The sequence below is a fragment of the Macaca thibetana genome, chromosome 15, assembly GCF_024542745.1.
Source record: "Macaca thibetana thibetana isolate TM-01 chromosome 15, ASM2454274v1, whole genome shotgun sequence".
Classification (NCBI taxonomy): Eukaryota; Metazoa; Chordata; class Mammalia; order Primates; family Cercopithecidae; genus Macaca; species Macaca thibetana.
The window spans coordinates 29,171,184-29,189,440 of record NC_065592.1 but is presented as its reverse complement, the minus strand read 5'-3'; the positions used below and the strand labels follow the sequence as shown (position 1 = coordinate 29,189,440).

The 18,257-nt window shown below is 37.5% G+C and overlaps 1 protein-coding gene across 3 annotated transcripts in view; it reads left to right on the top strand.

The window, feature by feature from the left end:
* Window positions 1-18,257, top strand: part of MUSK (muscle associated receptor tyrosine kinase) — a 132,861-nt gene that overhangs the window by 22,810 nt on the left and 91,794 nt on the right. For all 3 annotated transcript variants that reach the window (XM_050761434.1, XM_050761433.1, XM_050761435.1), the window contains exons 4-5: window positions 2,054-2,181; window positions 8,465-8,606. In XM_050761434.1, coding sequence (XP_050617391.1) covers window positions 2,054-2,181; window positions 8,465-8,606 — 270 coding nt within the window. The remainder of the gene's footprint in view (window positions 1-2,053; window positions 2,182-8,464; window positions 8,607-18,257) is intronic.

Genomic DNA, 18,257 nt, shown 5'->3' with positions numbered 1-18,257 from the left:
TTCCATACTTCTTGGGAAGACCTGTTTTGTAAGGCTCCCAAGATCCCCCAACCCCTATCACTACTCCAGCTCTCTTAAGCCTCCCCTGAAGAGCTCCGTCCCCTAAATTCCTTATGGTCCATCAGCTGAAGTCTCAATGCTGGCACAGCAGGATACTTCCAGCACTCTGCTTTAAGGTGACCAGTTCTTATTGGTCAGTACTTATGACTCCACCCTGAATCATGTTCCCTTACAGTGGGGATCCATGGCTATGCATCAATACTCTAGTCATTCCTAGTTGACTTTATATTCAATTTCCCAAAAGGGAATTCCTCACCCCTCACCTAACAGATGACCAAGACATCATGTCATGTCACTGAGAAGATAGGAGTTTTTTGCTTTAACCAAAGGTCTTTACCTAAGACATTATCTGTGCCTCAGGTGTACCATATAGATCTTGTTCAGGGAACCCATGGAAGGCACAGATACCACTTTATTTGACTGTCATAGGAATATCAAGTGCTAAGCTAAGTTTTTCCCAGCAACTGTATGACAATACAACTCACAATTGAGGAATCTGGCCAGTACTGTATCTAAATGTAGGTATTTACACTTTATTAGGAGAGTTGTATGCTATAGATAGCAGGCAAAGTAATAAAATTGTTATTTTCCTATATTTTAAAGTCTTCCTTGTATTTTTGTATAACACAGGGCCACAGCAACTCTAAATGGCAGTGAATGCTTAGATTACAAACCAACAGGAATGCCAGCACTTTGGGAGGCCGAGGTGGGCAGATCACGAGGTCAGGAGATCGAGATCATCCTGACTAACAGGGTGAAACCCCGTCTCAACTAAAAATACAAAAAAAATAAAAAACAAACCAACAAATTAGCCGGGCATGGGTGGTGGGTGCCTCCTGTCCCAGCTACTCAGGAAGCTGAGGCAGGAGAATGGCGTGAACCCAGGAGGCGGAGCTTGCAGTGGGCTGAGATTTTGCCACTGCACTCCAGCCTGGGTGACACAGCCAGACTCCATCTCAAAAAAATAAAAAAATAAAAAAAATAAATAAATAAAAAACCAACAGATCATGAAGGCTTTGCAAATACCTCTTACTACCAACAACATCAAAGCCCCCACTCCTCTCCCTCTCATTGAATTAGAAGGAAAAAAAGTCCTTATTTTATGCTTTCCTTTGTCAAAACAACAAATTGGTTATGGCACATGTCCTGCAAGAAATAAAATGTATCCATTTCTCAGTAGTCTTTCTTGCCAAGACCCCCTCTGTATCTGTAGCATAAAATTCCTAAGGACATAAATGTAGTTGTAACTATTTTATGAATAGTACTAAAATAACTGGCATCCTGAACTTATCAATTCTTTTGTATATGAGATTTAATAACATTCTTTGAAAGTTTCATATTTCAGAATAAAAATTAACTGGTGTAAACTATTTCTTCTGAAAGATTAAGAGTGTTTGAACAGTAAATTACATGTTTGCTTTACAGAATTGAGTCCCCCCCAAATTGTATGAGAGAATTTCTTCTGATTGTTAATATAATAATATCTGGTTTACTTTCTAGAGAATGAATGTATTTAATTAATAATCATCAAATTTAATAGTCAAATTAAGATGGAAGCAAAAGGGAAAATAGGTCATAATTTATAACTATATAAGAATATAGTTATATCAAAATTTTCTTTTTAAATGTTTTATGTCTATCAGTATGAGTTAAATAATGTCAAATTGCTATGGTGACAGCCTATGTTAATTGGCTTTTATTAACTATCTTTTAAAATGAAGACTGCTATGGTAACTTCACACTCTTAATATTTTTCATAAATTTGTGTTTTTCTAGTAAGATTCTAATAAAGCAGAGACAACCAAGTGTTTCTAAACTGATTTCTGTTTGATATCTACTGAAGAAAACTGTCTTAGCATTTGGTGAATTTTTTAATGTAACATACCTCAAATGATTCTTAAAACAGATATTTAGAAGTAAATTGAAAGTTAGAAACTCTAGGTTTAATAAAGCCATATTGCCTTATTTATTTTTAATTTTCATTTCTTTTTAGAACCTAAAATAACTCGTCCTCCCATAAATGTGAAAATAATAGAGGGATTAAAAGCAGTCCTACCATGTACTACAATGGGTAATCCCAAACCATCAGTGTCTTGGATAAAGGGAGACAGCCCTCTCAGGGTAAGTGGTTATGATATTAAAACATGTATATAAAATGTATTTTAAAATGTAACATTTCTTTACATACTCAGTTACACACTTACAAGCTTCTAATATAAAATAGTTTCCATGTACATTTTAACCAAATGTAAATATTTCTGTTTGCATATATGCAAACTGTATGGCATTTCATTTGGGTCTGACTAGGAAAAAAAAGAAATGGGAACCAATAATGTTAAAGATAGAACAAAGGGAAGCTCATCAGACTAACAGCAGATCTCTCGCCAGAAACTCTACAAGCCAGAAGGGATTGGGGGCCAATATTCAACATTCTTAAAGAAAAGAATTTTCAACCCAGAATTTCATATCCAGCCAAACTAAGCTTCATCACTGAAGGAGAAATAAAATCCTTTACAGACAAGCAAATGCTTAGAGATTTTGTCACCACCAGGCCTGCCCTACAACAGACCCTGAAGGAAGCACTAAACATGGAAAGGAACAACCGGTACCAGCCATTGTAAAAAATATGCCAAAATGTAAAGTCCATCGATGCTAGGAAGAAACTGCATCAACTAACGAACAAAATAATCAGCTAATATCATAATGACAGGATCAAGTTCACACATAACAATATTAACCTTAAATGTAAATGGATTAAATGGTCCAAATAAAAGACACAGACTGGCAAACTGGATAAAGAGTCAAGACCCATCAGTTTGCTGTATTCAGGAGACCCATCTCACATGCAGAGACACACATGGGCCCAAAATAAAGGGATGGAGGAAGATCTACCAAGCAAATGGAAAACAAAAAAAAGCAGGGGTTGCAATACTAGTCTCTGATAAAACAGACTTTAAACCATCAAAGATCAAAAGAGACAAAGAAGGTCATTACATAATGGTAAAGGGATCAATTCATCAGGAAGAGCTAACTATCCTAAATATATATGCACCCAATACAGGAGCAACCAGATTCATAAAGAAAGTCCTTAGAGACTTACAAAGAGACTTAGACTCCCATACAATAATAATGGGAGACTTTAAAACCCCACTGTCAACATTAGACAGATCAACGAGACAGAAAGTTAACAAGGATATCCAGGAATTGAACTCATCTCTGCAGCAAGTGGACCTAATAGACATCTACAGAACTCTCCACCCCAAATCAACAGAATATACATTCTTCTCAGCACCACATCACACTTATTCCAAAATTGACCACATAATTGGAAGTAAAGCACTCCTCAGCAAATGTACAAGAACAGAAATTATAACAAACTGTCTCTCAGACCACAGTGCAATCAAACTAGAACTCAGGACTAAGAAACTCAATCAAAACCGCTCAACTACATGGAAACTGAACAACCTGCTCCTGAATGACTACTGGGTACATAACGAAATGAAGGCAGAAATAAAGATGTTCTTTGAAACCAATGAGAACAAAGACACAACATACCAGAATCTCTGGGACACATTTAAAGCAGTGTGTAGAGGGAAATTTATAGCACTAAATGCCCACAAGAGAAAGCTGGAAAGATCTAAAATTGATACCCTAACATCACAATTAAAAGAACTAGAGAAGCAAGAGCAAACACATTCAAAAGCTAGCAGAAGGCAAGAAATAACTAAGATCAGAGCAGAACTGAAGGAGATAGAGACACAAAAAACCCTCCAAAAAATCAATGAATCCAGGAGCTGGTTTTTTGAACAGATCAACAAAATTGATAGACCACTAGCAAGACTAATAAAGAAGAAAAGAGAGAAAAATCAAACAGACACAATAAAAAATGATAAAGGGGATATCACCACCGACCCCACAGAAATACAAACTACCATCAGAGAATACTATAAACACCTCTACGCAAATAAACTAGAAAACCTGGAAGAAATGGATAATTTCCTGGACACTTACACTCTCCCAAGACTAAATCAGGAAGGAGTTGAATCCCTGAATAGACCAATAGCAGGCTCTGAAATTGAGGCAATAATTAATAGCCTACCAACCAAAAAAAGTCCAGGACCAGACGGATTCACAGTCGAATTCTACCAGAGGTAAAAGGAGAGCTGGTAGCATTCCTTCGGAAATGATTCCAATCAATAGAAAAAGAGGGAATCCTCCCTAACTCATTTTATGAGGCCAACATCATCCTGATACCAAAGCTTGGCAGAGACACAACAAAAAAAAGAGAATTTTAGACCAATATCCCCAATGAACATCGATGCAAAAATCCTCAATAAAATACTGGCAAACTGAATCCAGCAGCACATCAAAAAGCTTATCCACCATGATCAAGTGGGCTTCATCCTGGGATGGAAGGCTCGTTCAACTTACGCAAATCAATAAACATAATCCAGCACATAAAGAGAACCAAAGACAAAAAGGATATAAACGTAATCCAGCATATAAACAGAACCAAAGACAAAAAGACAAAAACCACATGATTATCTCAATAGATGCAGAAAAGGCCTTTGACAAAATTCAACAGCCCTTCATGCTAAAAACTCTCAATAAATTCAGTATTGATGGAACGTATCTCAAAATAATAAGAGCTATTTATGATAAACCCACAGCCAATATCATACTGAATGGGCAAAAACTGGAAGCATTCCCTTTGAAAACTGGCACAAGACAGGGATGCCCTCTCTCACCACTCCTATTCAACATAGTGTTGGAAGTTCTGGCTAGAGCAATCAGGCAAGAGAAAGAAATCAAGGGTATTCAGTTAGGAAAAAAAGAATTCAAACCGTCCCTGTTTACAGATGACATGACTGTATATTTAGAAAACCCTATTGTCTCAGCCCAAAATCTCCTTAAGCTGATAAGCAACTTCAGCAAAGTCTCAGGATACAAAATTAATGTGCAAAAATCACAAGCATTCTTATATACCAGTAACAGACAGACAGAGAGCCAAATCATGAATGAACTCCCATTCACAATAGCATCAAAGAGAATAAAATACCTAGGAATCCAACTTACAAGGGATGTAAAGGACCTCTTCAAGGAGAACTACAAACCACTGCTCAGTGAAATCAAAGAGGACACAAACAAATGGAAGAACATACCATGCTACCATGCTCATGGATAGGAAGAATCAATATTGTGAAAATGGCCATACTGACCAAAGCAATTTATAGATTCAATGCCATCCCCATTAAGCTACCAATGACTTTCTTCACAGAATTGCAAAAAACTGCTTTAAAGTTCATATGGAACCAAAAAGGACCCCGCATTGCCAAGGCAATCCTAAGCCAAAAGAACAAAGCTGGAGGCATCGTGCTACCTGACTTCAAACTATACTGCAAGGCTACCGTAACCAAAACAGCATGGTACTGGTACCAAAACAGAGATCTAGAGCAATGGAACAGAACAGAGCCCTCAGAAATAATACCACACATCTACAGCCATCTGATCTTTGACAAACCTGAGAAAAACAAGAAATGGGCAAAGGATTCCCTATTTAATAAATGGTGCTGGGAAAATTGGCTAGCCATAAGGAGAAAGCTGAAACTGGATCCTTTCCTTACTCCTTATACGAAAATTAATTCAAGATGGATTAGAGACTTAAATGTTAGACCTAAAACCATAAAAACCCTAGAAGAAAACCTAGGTAATACCATTCAGGACATAGGCATGGGCAAGGACTTCATGTCTAAAACACCAAAAGCAATGGCATCAAAAGCCAAAATTGACAAATGGAATCTAATTAAACTAAAGAGCTTCTGCACAGCAAAAGAAACTACCATCAGAGTAAACAGGCAACCTACAGAATGGGAGAAAAATTTTGCAATCTATTCATCTGACAAAGTGCTAATATCCAGAACCTACAAAGAACTCAAACAAATTTACAAGAAAAAAACAAACAACCTCATCAAAAAGTGGGCAAAGGATATGAACAGACACTTCTCAAAAGAAGACATTCATACAGCCAACAGACACATGAAAAAATGCTCATCATCACTCGCCATCAGAGAAATGCAAATCAAAACCACAATGAGATACCATCTCACGCCAGTTAGAATGGCAATCATTAAAAAGTCAGGAAACAACAGGTGCTGGAGAGGATGTGGAGAAATAGGCACACTTTTAGACTGTTGGTGGGAGTGTAAACTAGTTCAACCATTGTGGAAAACAGTGTGGCGATTCCTCAAGGATCTAGAACTAGAAATACCATATGACCCAGCCATCCCATTACTGGGTATATACCCAAAGGGTTATAAATCATGCTGCTATAAAGACATATGCACACATGTTTATTGCAGCACTATTCACAATAGCAAAGACTTGGAATCGACCCAAATGTCCATCAGTGACAGACTGGATTAAGAAAATGTGGCACATATACACCATGGAATACTATGCAGTCATAAAAAAGGATGAGTTCATGTCCTTTGTAGAGACATGGATGCAGCTGGAAACCATCATTCTCAGCAAACTATCGCCAAGAACAGAAAACCAAACACCGCATGTTCTCACTCATAGGTGGGAACTGAACAATGAGATCACTTGGACACCGGGGCCTATTGTGGGGAGGGGGAGAGGGAAAGGGGAGAGGGTTAGCATTAGGAGATACACCTAATGTAAATGACGAGTTAATGGGGCACACACCAATATGGCACACGTATACATATGTAACAAACCTGCACGTTGTGTGCATGTAACCTAGAACTTAAAGTATAATAATAAGAAAAAATAATGCATTAGTAGGGTATATGAGTTACAACCAATGAACTAATATTGATACATTATCATTAAATTTATAGTTTACATTTTAAAAAAAAGATAGAAAAGGAGGCAATGCAAAAGCAAACCTGGAATCACTTGTGTTTGTTGACTGGTTATGTCATTTATTTTTTTAATGTTGAATCTGAGACATAGGGGATGAAAAAGAGACACTAAAACTCAGGCTTTAGAACTGACAATTTCTGGAAGGAGGGATGGAGACAAGGTTCGTAAGAAAAGAAATGAGAGCTCTGGAGAGAAGTTAGGCGAAAAGACTCAAGATTCATACACAAATACCTTGGCAAATCCCTCCTGAGTCACGAAGAGTAGTCACACCTGTAATTCCAGCACTTCAGGATGCCAAGGCAGGCGGATCACCTGAGGTCGGGAGTTCAAGACCAGCCTGGCCAACATGGTGAAATCCTGTCTCTACTAAAAATACAAAAATTAGCTGGATGTGGTGGTGCGTGCCTATAATCCCAGCTACTCAGGAGGCTGAGGCAGAAGATTCACTTGAACCTGAGAAGCAGAGTTTGCAAGATCGCACCCTGCACTCTAGCCTGGGCAATAGAATGAGACTCCATTTCAAAAAAAAAAGTTATTATCTATATGTTTATTTTGTACTGCCTCTGTATCTTCTCCCCACATTTATTGATAAATTGTTATATGGCATCATTATTGTCTTTCCATCTTTGTATCACCTAAAAGATCACAGACTATGTTTCTCATTTAACAATGCATAGTGTATTTTATGGGGAATGCAAAGGTGTCACCATATGTCAATTAATTGAACTAAGGTATAAAATTATTCAGCTCTGCTTTATTTAAAATAAAATAAATATTGCTAATTTTTAATGATTATCTAATTATCTGGCTTTCCTTTTGTTATAAATCTTGGTGCATTTCCTACAATGACAAACAAGGGTGGTTGTACTTATGTTACTGAATTTAGGGTCCAAAACAGAAAAGACAGATGTAATATTTAAACTCTAAGGAGTAATTTTAATATTTTGTGTGAAATTTTCTAGTATTTCAAAGGACATGTACTCTTCTAAAGACACCATCTAGGGTGCAAGGTAAACTTGATAGTTAAAAGTAATGCATTTATTTATTTTTATTTCAATAGTTTTTGGGGTACTAGTGGTTTTGGGTTACACGGATGAACTGTATAGTGGCCAAGTCTGAGATTTTAGTGCATCTGTCACCCAAGTGCTGTACATTATACCCAGTATGTAGTTTTGTATGCCTCACCACCCCCTTCTGCAATATTTCCCCCTTCTAAAAGCAATGCTTTTAATCAGATTTAGCAGTGACTTTAGGGAAGTAAAATAAGCCTTTACATATATACTCATGTGATGAAAGAAAATAAAAATAAACTATACCTCATAGGACCCTGGTGAAGATTAACTTAGGTACTCCTGCACTATTTCATTTAATATTGTATGTTTTATATAATAAGTGCCCAATAAAGGTCAAAGTGATATCTTCGATGATAATAGTGATGACAATAAGTTGATGATATTTGGCAAATGCATCCTTGATAGACCCTTAAACATTTTTGAATTCACGTCCCTATCTCTGGCAGGAAAATTCCCGAACTGCAGTTCTTGAATCTGGGAGCTTGAGGATTCATAACATACAAAAGGAAGATGCAGGACAGTATCGATGTGTGGCAAAAAACAGCCTTGGGACAGCATATTCAAAAGTGGTGAAGCTGGAAGTTGAGGGTAAGGAGCTGCATTTGTTCCACTCACAGTGTGACCAGGGGCCTCACTCTCTACTGTGAAGGCTGCACTTGGACTTGGGAGAGAATAGATGTGGGCAGCCCAGTTCCCTCAGTTGTTCCAGATATTAGGCCATAAGGTCAAGCCTATGATAACAGAATAGGAAAACTGAAAAAGAAAGAAATTTTCACTAGTATAAAAGGTCATATTCCATTGATTACTTACAATCACTGGTAATTTTTACCAAACAGACTAAATTTACTGTAACAGTAAAATAACAGAAATCCATTTTAGAATGTCTTCCTGGTTTGGACAATTCTTCCCTCATTTACAAACTTGGGCACAACAATTTTAATCTTTTTCATCATACAGAGCAACTTTAAAAAGATGTGATAAGGGGGAAAAAGTAGCTATTTTCAGATAGTATTCTATCACAAAGCTTGAAAAAAAAAATAAAACAGTAACTCAAATCGTAAAGCCAAAAATAATCTCAGTTCTATGAGTTATGTTGTCAAAATAGTTTTTCTTCTCTTTCTAAAAATATTTTTTAATCAGCTAATTCAATAACTTGGTGTGAAAGGTCTTCACTGAGAAATCAGAATCCAAATAGGTCTAGGTGTTCTATTCACTTGTCAGTCGGGTCCTTCCTGACCTAAAATTGCACCACATTTTGCTTAAAAAGAACTACCAGCACACCTCTATTAGGTGAGTAAACTGAGTACACACCCTTCCTAGCTCTTCCTGTTGTATGCCAGAGAATTAACATCTTTGGCTCCTAGCTTTCTCACCTGTTAAGTGGGGTTTGCTCTATTTAATGAAGTTAGATGTTGATAGTGTTATTGAGGGTCCTTTGTGCACCCTCAATAAATGTTGGCTATAAGAATTATCATCTATTTTTCTGCTTTTCTCTTATCTGATTGATAAGTGTTAGAGTATCACATACCGGCACAAATTACAGTTCAATCAGGAAAAGACTTGAAGAGTTCTCCATATTTTGCTTTGATTCTATCCTACTTTCCTTAGGCCAAAATCTATCCTTTTCTGCATATTTCCTTCTCACTCATATAGTTTTCTATTAACCCCTTTAAGATTATTTTTATTTCCTTGCTGGACATTCCTGCCACTTCTTTAATGATCTCGTTTCCCACATTTGCCTGTAATTGAGGTAACATCTTTATTATGTCATTGGACCAATTGCTCATAAAACATTCATTAATTCCTCATGGAAAATAATGAGGTTGGTGGGAATAGTGGCTGTCAGAATATAAAAACACATTTTCAGCAAGTTGCTGTAATTTAGTATCTTCTAAATAATCAGTGCTGTTTAAAGCTCAGTATTCAACAACCAGTTGATGTGATTTATTCAGTAAAAACTAAAGAAACCTACAAACCCACCCAGACACGCATTCAGACTCACTGAATATCTGTCTGCCTAGATCCAGTGTTTTCTTGTTCTGTCTAAGGAATGATGCAGAATTAATGCTATCCATTTGTATAAAATACCACAAAGAGTCTTTATCTTTAAGATATTAAAAATAAGACTTCTGTATTATCATATTTAATACTGATCATTTAGGTCAGTAGCTTCATAGATATTAAAACAACTTGCTTTACCTTGGACCTAGAGAAAATCATCACCAAACTCCATTAGTTGGAGTTATTATACAGTTTGGTTTTGTGTTACCATTTAATTTTGTATCATGCCTGTCAGTAGCACTGAATACTGCCTCTTTTTTCATAACCTATAAATGGTCATGCTTAGTGCTTTAAAAGTTAAGATATGCTAGAGACTGTATTAAATTTGCTAGTACTGAGCGCTCATAATATCATTTAAAGTTACTCTAACTGTAGTTAATATGATGTTAGCACACATGTCTATTTCTACCCTCATCTTAGTCACTATTAAAATAGCCAAAATATGTGACATGCTTAGCACAATTGCTGGTACATAATAAGCATTTAATAAATGGAATCTACTATACTTTTTATGATTAAAATATAAAATTGTAATAAATTTGCTTTGGCTCTGAAAGCTCTGAAAGGTTGACTTCCACTTGAAGAAATAGTTGAGGTATTTTCATAAGATATAATGTAGACGTGACCTACTTAGAGGTAGGGCTACCTTAACATACAACTCAGAACAAGTTTTAAAAAAAAGCAACTGAGAAATGACTGGAAAAACCTCAAAAGTACATGCAGATGCCTGCTAGTTTGGCAATGATGAGGACTGAAGATGATGAGGCAGGGCCATGGTCAGTTGGGGCAGACGAGCATATGTATGTGTCAAGTCGTAACCCTGCAAATTAGTTATGTAATGGCTATATCGAATCAGAACTCTATGGTGCCATTTGATGCTGGGCTACACTTAACCCAGATGGGCATACAGGAAAAGATATGGTTTTGTCATTGATAACCTCTAATAAAGATAAACATACCAGGCCATGGATTGAGTACAATGTGGTAACTAAATCTTTGCTGTAACAAATGTGAAAGAAACACCCTACCACACAGAAGTAAAGCTCCCTTTCTAGGTTGCCATTCTCAGACTGCTGGATCTCTGCAATGGAAATGTAAAGGTATCCTATACTTTGGTCTTGCCTTAAAATGTTCAACCAGTGACATACAGAATTATTGATGGAACCATCTAACTCAAGCACGGTGCAGCATGGATGTCTTTTTGAAAGGATGTCCAATGGGAAGGCTAACATTTTAAAAGGTTCCATTGAGGCTAAATGTTTTATGTGGAGTATCTTGTTTAATCCTCACTAAAAGTCTGTAACAAGGGCCCTATATTCTGCCATTTTAGGAAACAGAGGAATAGAGAGGATAGCTAACTTACACAAGGCTGCACAGATAGCTATGTCTAAGAATTTGAGTAAGGCTGACTACTGTCTGTTCTATTAAAAAATGAGATAGTCCTATGTGACATTGTCAAGAGAAGTGTCTAGACGAAAACGAGGGGAAAAGCCAGAATTCTGCAAATGAAGAGGTTGGGAGCTGAAAAAAAAGAGACAGGAGGTATTGACAAATTTTTCGATAAATTTTTCAGACAAAGGGGAGGAGCCAAAAAAGGGAGCAGTAGCTGGAGCTATGTTTGGTGTGTAGATCATGTTGCATTGCAAGATTTCTCTTTGAAAAAGATTGAAATGTAAAAAAATTAAATGTTAAAATATTAATGAGACTGAGCTCAGAGAGAAGGAAAATTCGAACATACATAAGAAAATATTCAAGGGAATGTGGTGCTGGAAAATGTACAAGGGTTGTATTTGGGGGCCAAGTAGAATGATAAACTGTATACAGAGGGTGACCACATGTTCCAGTTTTCCCAAGACAGTTCTGGTTTACACCTGTTGTCCTGGAATCATTATTAATAGAGTCTCTCTTTTACTTTCAGAAGTATCTAAGCTTCCACGATAAATTACATGGTCACTCTCCTTAGACAGGAAGACAGCATGTCCTCGTATTAGGAAGAAAGAAGAAGGGAGCTGTTTTCAGTATAAATTAGTTCATAAGTTTGGTGGATGGAATTTCAGAAAATTCTGTTCTTATGGTCTCTATTTCCTCTAGGAAGGAGAAATTAGGGTTATCTTTTGAAAACACTTTTGTTAAAGGGTCAGGGAAGGGGGTGGGGATGAGGTGAGTTCTAAAATAGCTGTGGGATGGGAGAGATGACTCACAAAGTAAACCAGGAAGGTAGGGCAGCATTAAAGTTTTAGTAGAGAGCAGGACCATGAATATGGAGTGGCATCAATCTGCATGGTTGCAGGGTTTTTCCTCCAGTGTTGCTCTGCTATACAGCTGTAAGTTCAGAAAATTGCAGAAAGCTAAATTCAAAGGCAAGACATAAGTGTTGGGGTTTTGTCAGGAAGGAAAATAGGGCAAAGGATTTAAGACTATTGCAAAAGAGAGATTGAAGCAATGAATCATGGAATCTTTAGGTACCAAATACACCTATAATCCCTCCCTCCCTCCCTCCCTCCCTCCCTCCCTCCCTCCCTTCTCCCCTTCCTCCCTTCCTCCCTTCCTCCCTTCCTCCCTTCCTTCCTTCCTTCCTTCCTTCCTTCCTTCCTTGTTTGTTTTGAGACAAAGTCTCATTCTGTTGCTCAGGTTGGAGTGCAACGGCACAATCATAGCTTACTGTAGCCTCAAATTCCTAGGCTTAAGTTATTCTCCCACCTCAGCTTCTTGATTTGCTGGGGCTACAAGTGTGCACCACTGTGCCCAGGTATTTTATTTTATTTTATAGAGGGTCTTGCTATGTTGCCCAGGTTGGTCTCAAACTCCTCAAGCAATCCTCCAGCCTCGGTCTCCCAAAATGTTGGGATTACAGGCACGAGCTACCATGCCCAGCCACACCTATGATTTAATATCCAAATATGAAATATCCTCAGATTTGAGCCTAGGATTAAACACTATAGCTCCAGCAATATGACAGACAAGAAAATATGAAAATCTTTCTACTACAAACACCCAGAAATGCTGGGCTAGTTGTATAACTCGTAAGAATAAAATGTAAATCTCTGGAAGCTCAAAATGCACAGGAACTGCAAAAACTGTAAACTCAATGGGCTGGTTTCTTGTTGTTCTAAAGGTAATGGGACAGGTGCTCATCTCTATAAACTAGGAGATTGGTTTGAAGACCATTAAAAGGGATTAGTTTGAAAACCCTTAAACGGGCAGGAGACAGGGTTGTGGCCCATGTGAAATGGAGGTTAGCATTCAGACCCTTGTATAAAGCTGAGAACCACAAAAGTAGAAAGATGGGCTAGAAATTCCATCTACAGGCACAAAAACACAACAAAATGGCTTGTCTGTCTTTAGTTGTGAGGAAGAAAAAAACCAGGTCTTCTTAGGAGTGAATATTCAACACCTAGGACTATAGCTTTCATAGGCTTGATATTGACTTAATACCGTCAGCACTGCCTGGGAATTCTCAGCTGGAAAAATGAACATACAAACTGGTTTCAGGCTGGGCACAGTGGCTCACCCCTGTAATCACAGCACTTTGGGAGGCTGATGGCTTGAGCACTGGAGACCAACCTGGGCAACATGGCAAAACTCCGTCTCTACAAAAAATACAAAAATTAGCCAGGTGTGGTGGCACATGCCTGTAGTCTCAGCTACTTGGGAGCCTGAAGTGGGAGGATGGCTTGAGCTCAGGAGGTGGAGGCTGCAGTAAGCCAAGATCATGTCACTGTACTTCAGCCTGGTCAACAGAGTGAGACCCTGTCTCAAAAAAACAAAAAAGCAAAACAACAACAACAAAACCTACATATACACAAAACATTGGTTCCAGGCCCAAAAACCCACATGCACACAAAACATTGGTTCCAGGCCAAAAATTTAACAAGAAAAAAAAGTTCAAAGAAGAAGCACTTTACCCAGGTTACATAGGCGTTTCACTGAGGATGAGTTCACAATGCGAAATTGTCACACCTACAGAAAACAACCTACCTCGAGTGAGTGTTATCCAACGTAATATACAAAGAAAATTCAGTTAACCAAATAACATCATAGAAACTATAAAATAAGTATGCATAAAGCAATTAAAAATACAAAAGGAGGAATAAGAAAAGCTGAAAATACATTAGGGCCAGGCACAGTGGCTCATGCCTGTAATCCCAGAAATTTGGGAAGCTAAGGCAGGCAGATTACTTGAGGTCAGGAGTCCAAGACCAGCCTGGCCAACATTGTGAAACCCCATCTCTACTAAAAATACAAAAATTAGCCAGGCATGGTGGTGCACACCTGTAGTCCCAGCTACTCGGAAGGCTGAGACAAAAGGATCTCTTAAACCCGGGAGGCAGAGGTTGCAGTGAGCCAAGATTGTGCCACTACACTCCAGCCTGGGCAACAGAGTGAGACTTTGTCTAAAATAATAATAATAATAAATAATAAATAGGAAGACAGGCAGTTTTGAAAAATAATTAAATATAATTTTAACAAATGCAAAATACAATTAAAATTAAAATTCAATGGATGAGTAATAGTATATTAGATAGACATAAAGAGATAATTCACCCATTAGAAATCAGCTCTTCAGAATTTAGAATTCAATACAGAAAGAGTTTGAAAGGATGGAAAAGATGAAATTGAATTTAAGAAATGATAAAAGATATATTACAGAAAGAGAAAATACAGAAAATATGAGAGGCAATACTCCAAAACATGGTGACTAAGAACTTTCCAGCATTGATGAAAGACTTAAATCTTCAAGAACATGAAGCACACCAAGTCCCAATCAGTAAAAGTGAAGAGCAGAGAAATAAGCATTTCACACCCCGTCAAATCATAATGAAACATCAAAGACAAAGATATTATCTTAAAATATTGAAGACAGATTACTTATAAGGGACAACAATTAAGATAACAATAGAGTGTGGGGAAACTATCACTTTCATCTATCCTTACAATTTGGTAAAGCCCCATGGAGGTTTACAAAAAATAAAAATCAAACTTTAAAATATGTATAGATTTGTCTCAGCAATTTAACTTCTGAAAATTTATCTAAAGGGATATTTGCACAAGTATATGTTCAAGATTATTTGTCACAAAGCTGCTTAGTAAAAAGTTGTAAAGAACTTAAATTTGCATCAATAGGAGACCAACTAAATATGTGATGAAATTCCATCAGCCATTAAAAAGAATGAGATGTATTTATATACATTAACTTCTAAAATTACCATATATGTGACTTGGATCTGCTTTCCATCTCTGAGCCTCAGCTTTCTCTTCTCTAAAATAGAGATAAAAGCAGAACCTACCTCTTAGGATGCTTGATTATTAAATAGTTAATATAGACACATAGTGTATACTACATAATTATTTGCTGTTTTATTATTTATTTCATGTATTTAATAAGTACTTGTATAGTGCTTACCATGTACAAGATACTGTTCTAAATGCTTTGGAATATTAATTCATTACCAATATAATATGTTCATAAGTGAAAAAGGAAGTTAAAGAACAGTATATCTTATTATTATATTTTAGAGTACATGTATATCAAACTCTTAAATCATCATCTCTGCATAGAAAATTATATAGGGGTGCTGGGCATGGTGGCTCACACCTGTAATCCCAGCACTTTGGGAGGTCGAGGTAGGTGAATCACGAGGTTAGGAGTTCGAGACCAGCCTGGCCAACATGGTGAAACCCTATCTCTACTGAAAATACAAAAAATTAGCTGGGTGTGGTGGTGGGCACCTGTAATTTCAGCTACTTGGGAAGCTAAGGCAGGAAAATCGCTCGAACCTGGGAGGCAGAGGTTGCAGTGAGCAGAGATTGTGCCACTGCACTCCAGCCCCAGCAACAGTGTGAGAAAAAAAAGAAAGAAAATTATATGGGTGTAACTTCTATTTTATACTTTATGTAGGTCTATACTTTTTGCATCTTTATAAAGAGATCTTTATAATTAGGAAGAATTAATACATGCATTTATGCTTTGGGAAAAAAACACTTCTTCCAAATATTATACTATTTTGATAAAGTAACATGAACCTTTCTGTTCATTAGTTTGATATTTTTGCAGTTCTGTTGCTCCATTGAGCTCCAGGACAAACTCAGAGATGGGAAAATTTTGTCAAAGGCAATTGATTCCTATGTTGATTAGGTTTTCACAACACTTGGATATTGGCTGAAGAATTTTGAAGGTGAAAGTCTATCAGGAGAACCAGCCCCCAATATTTCAACATAGATTCTTTTCTATTTTCCCTAAGTGTCAGCCAGTCTGAGAAATAAAAAGAAAGTACAAAGAGAGAAATTTTACAGCTGGACCTCTGGGGGTATCATCACATATTGGTAGGACCGTGATGGTGACCCTGAGCCACAAACCCAGCAAGTTTTAATTAGGGATTTTAAAAGGGGAGGGGGTGTACAAACAGAGAGTAGGTCATAAGGATCACATGCTTCAAGGGCAATAAAGAACACAAGGCAAGACAAAATTAGAATTACTGATGAGCATCTATGTCCCACTGTGCACACATTGTTTTGATAAATATCTTAACAGGAAACAGGGTTCGAGAGCAGACAACTGGTCTAACTAGAATGTACCAGGCTGGAATTTCCCAATCCTAGTAAGCCTGAGGGTACTGCAGGAGACCAGGGCGTATTTCAGTCCTTATCTCAACCGCATGAGACAGACACTCCCAGAGCAGCCATCTATAGACCTACCCCCAGGAATGCATTCCTTCCCCAGGGCTATTCCTTGCTGCAAAAAGAATTCAGTGATATTTCTCGTACTCACACATCTGTCTATAGGTTTTCTGCGAGCAGAAAAATATGTCTCTATCTGCCCGACCCCGCAGGCAGTCAGACCTTATAGTTATCTTTCCTTGTTCCCTGAAAATTGCATTATTCTGTCCTTTTTCAGGGTGCACTGATTTCATATTGTTCAAACACATATATTTTACAATCAATTTGTACAGTTAATGCAATCATCAAAGGGTCCTGAGGTGACATACATCCTCAGTTTATGAAGATGATGGGATTAAGAGATTAAAGTAAGATGGGTGTAAGAAATTATAAAAGTATTAATTTTGGGAACTGATAAATGTCCATGAAATCTTCACAATGTATGTTCTTTTGCCGTGGTTCCAGCTGGTCCCTCCGTTTGGGGTCCCTGACTTCCCGCAACAGAGGTCCTGATGAACAGGATGTGGAACATACCATTTCCTTTGGGAAGGAATCAATCCTTAAAGCTGCTAAGCTTGAGACCTACAAGTTGGCAGAGCTACCTAGATAGAGGAAGTCAAGGGGGTCAGAGAACAGCAGCCGCTTATGAAGTCTCCACCCAGCTGACTCTTCTTTTCTACGTATAGGTGGAAACCTGAAATTTATGATTTTATAGTCTGGAATGGTTTGGAGGATCCAGCACAAAAGTTTTGTTAGGATTCTGATTTCTCAGTGAACATTTTCCACACTTTGTTGGGTGTTACTGACTTACAGCATAAAGGGAAAAGTAAAACAAAGGTAAGCTCCTACAGGAAAGGGAAGCACCGCTAGGTAATAACTATTTAGGTATACTGATTTAACATTGACAGGGAAGCCTCTGTTGTTTCCCAGATGCCACAGTCATCTGGCATGTAGAAAAAAGTTTTCAATCTTACAACTGTGGAGGCTCTTCTAGGAAGGTTAAGCCCTGTCTCAGGCCCCTGTGTGCCACAGGGCTCTAGGAGAGGATTCATGGCAGGATGTGACCAGGGAACATCTTATTGTCTGATGTCACCAGAGAAATCTACATATCATATTTCATGCATTCTAAGATGTTCATTTTTTCATATTTTGGCATATCTGGGTTGCATGTCAGTCATTAATCCCTTATAATCACAATTTTAGTTTCTTTGTTGCATATTTTAAAATCTCTGAAATTGAAATTTGTCTTACAGGTGCTAAAGGCATTCACACCCAGTTTGTGGCTTCTGCCCTCCAGCTAAGATCATTCCTTAGCTGTCCCCAAATATGAGAATGAATATACAGTGATAAAACAAAAATAAATCAGCCATCTTGGCTCATAAAGCTTAATTTTTAACTAGAAATTTTCCTTCTGCTTGAAATAATTTTATTAGTTCCTCACAGAAATGAAAGCATTATTTTCAGTGGGATGATTCCAGCTAGCCTTTTTCCCTCAAAACCTTTTATTTGCTGCCTATTCAT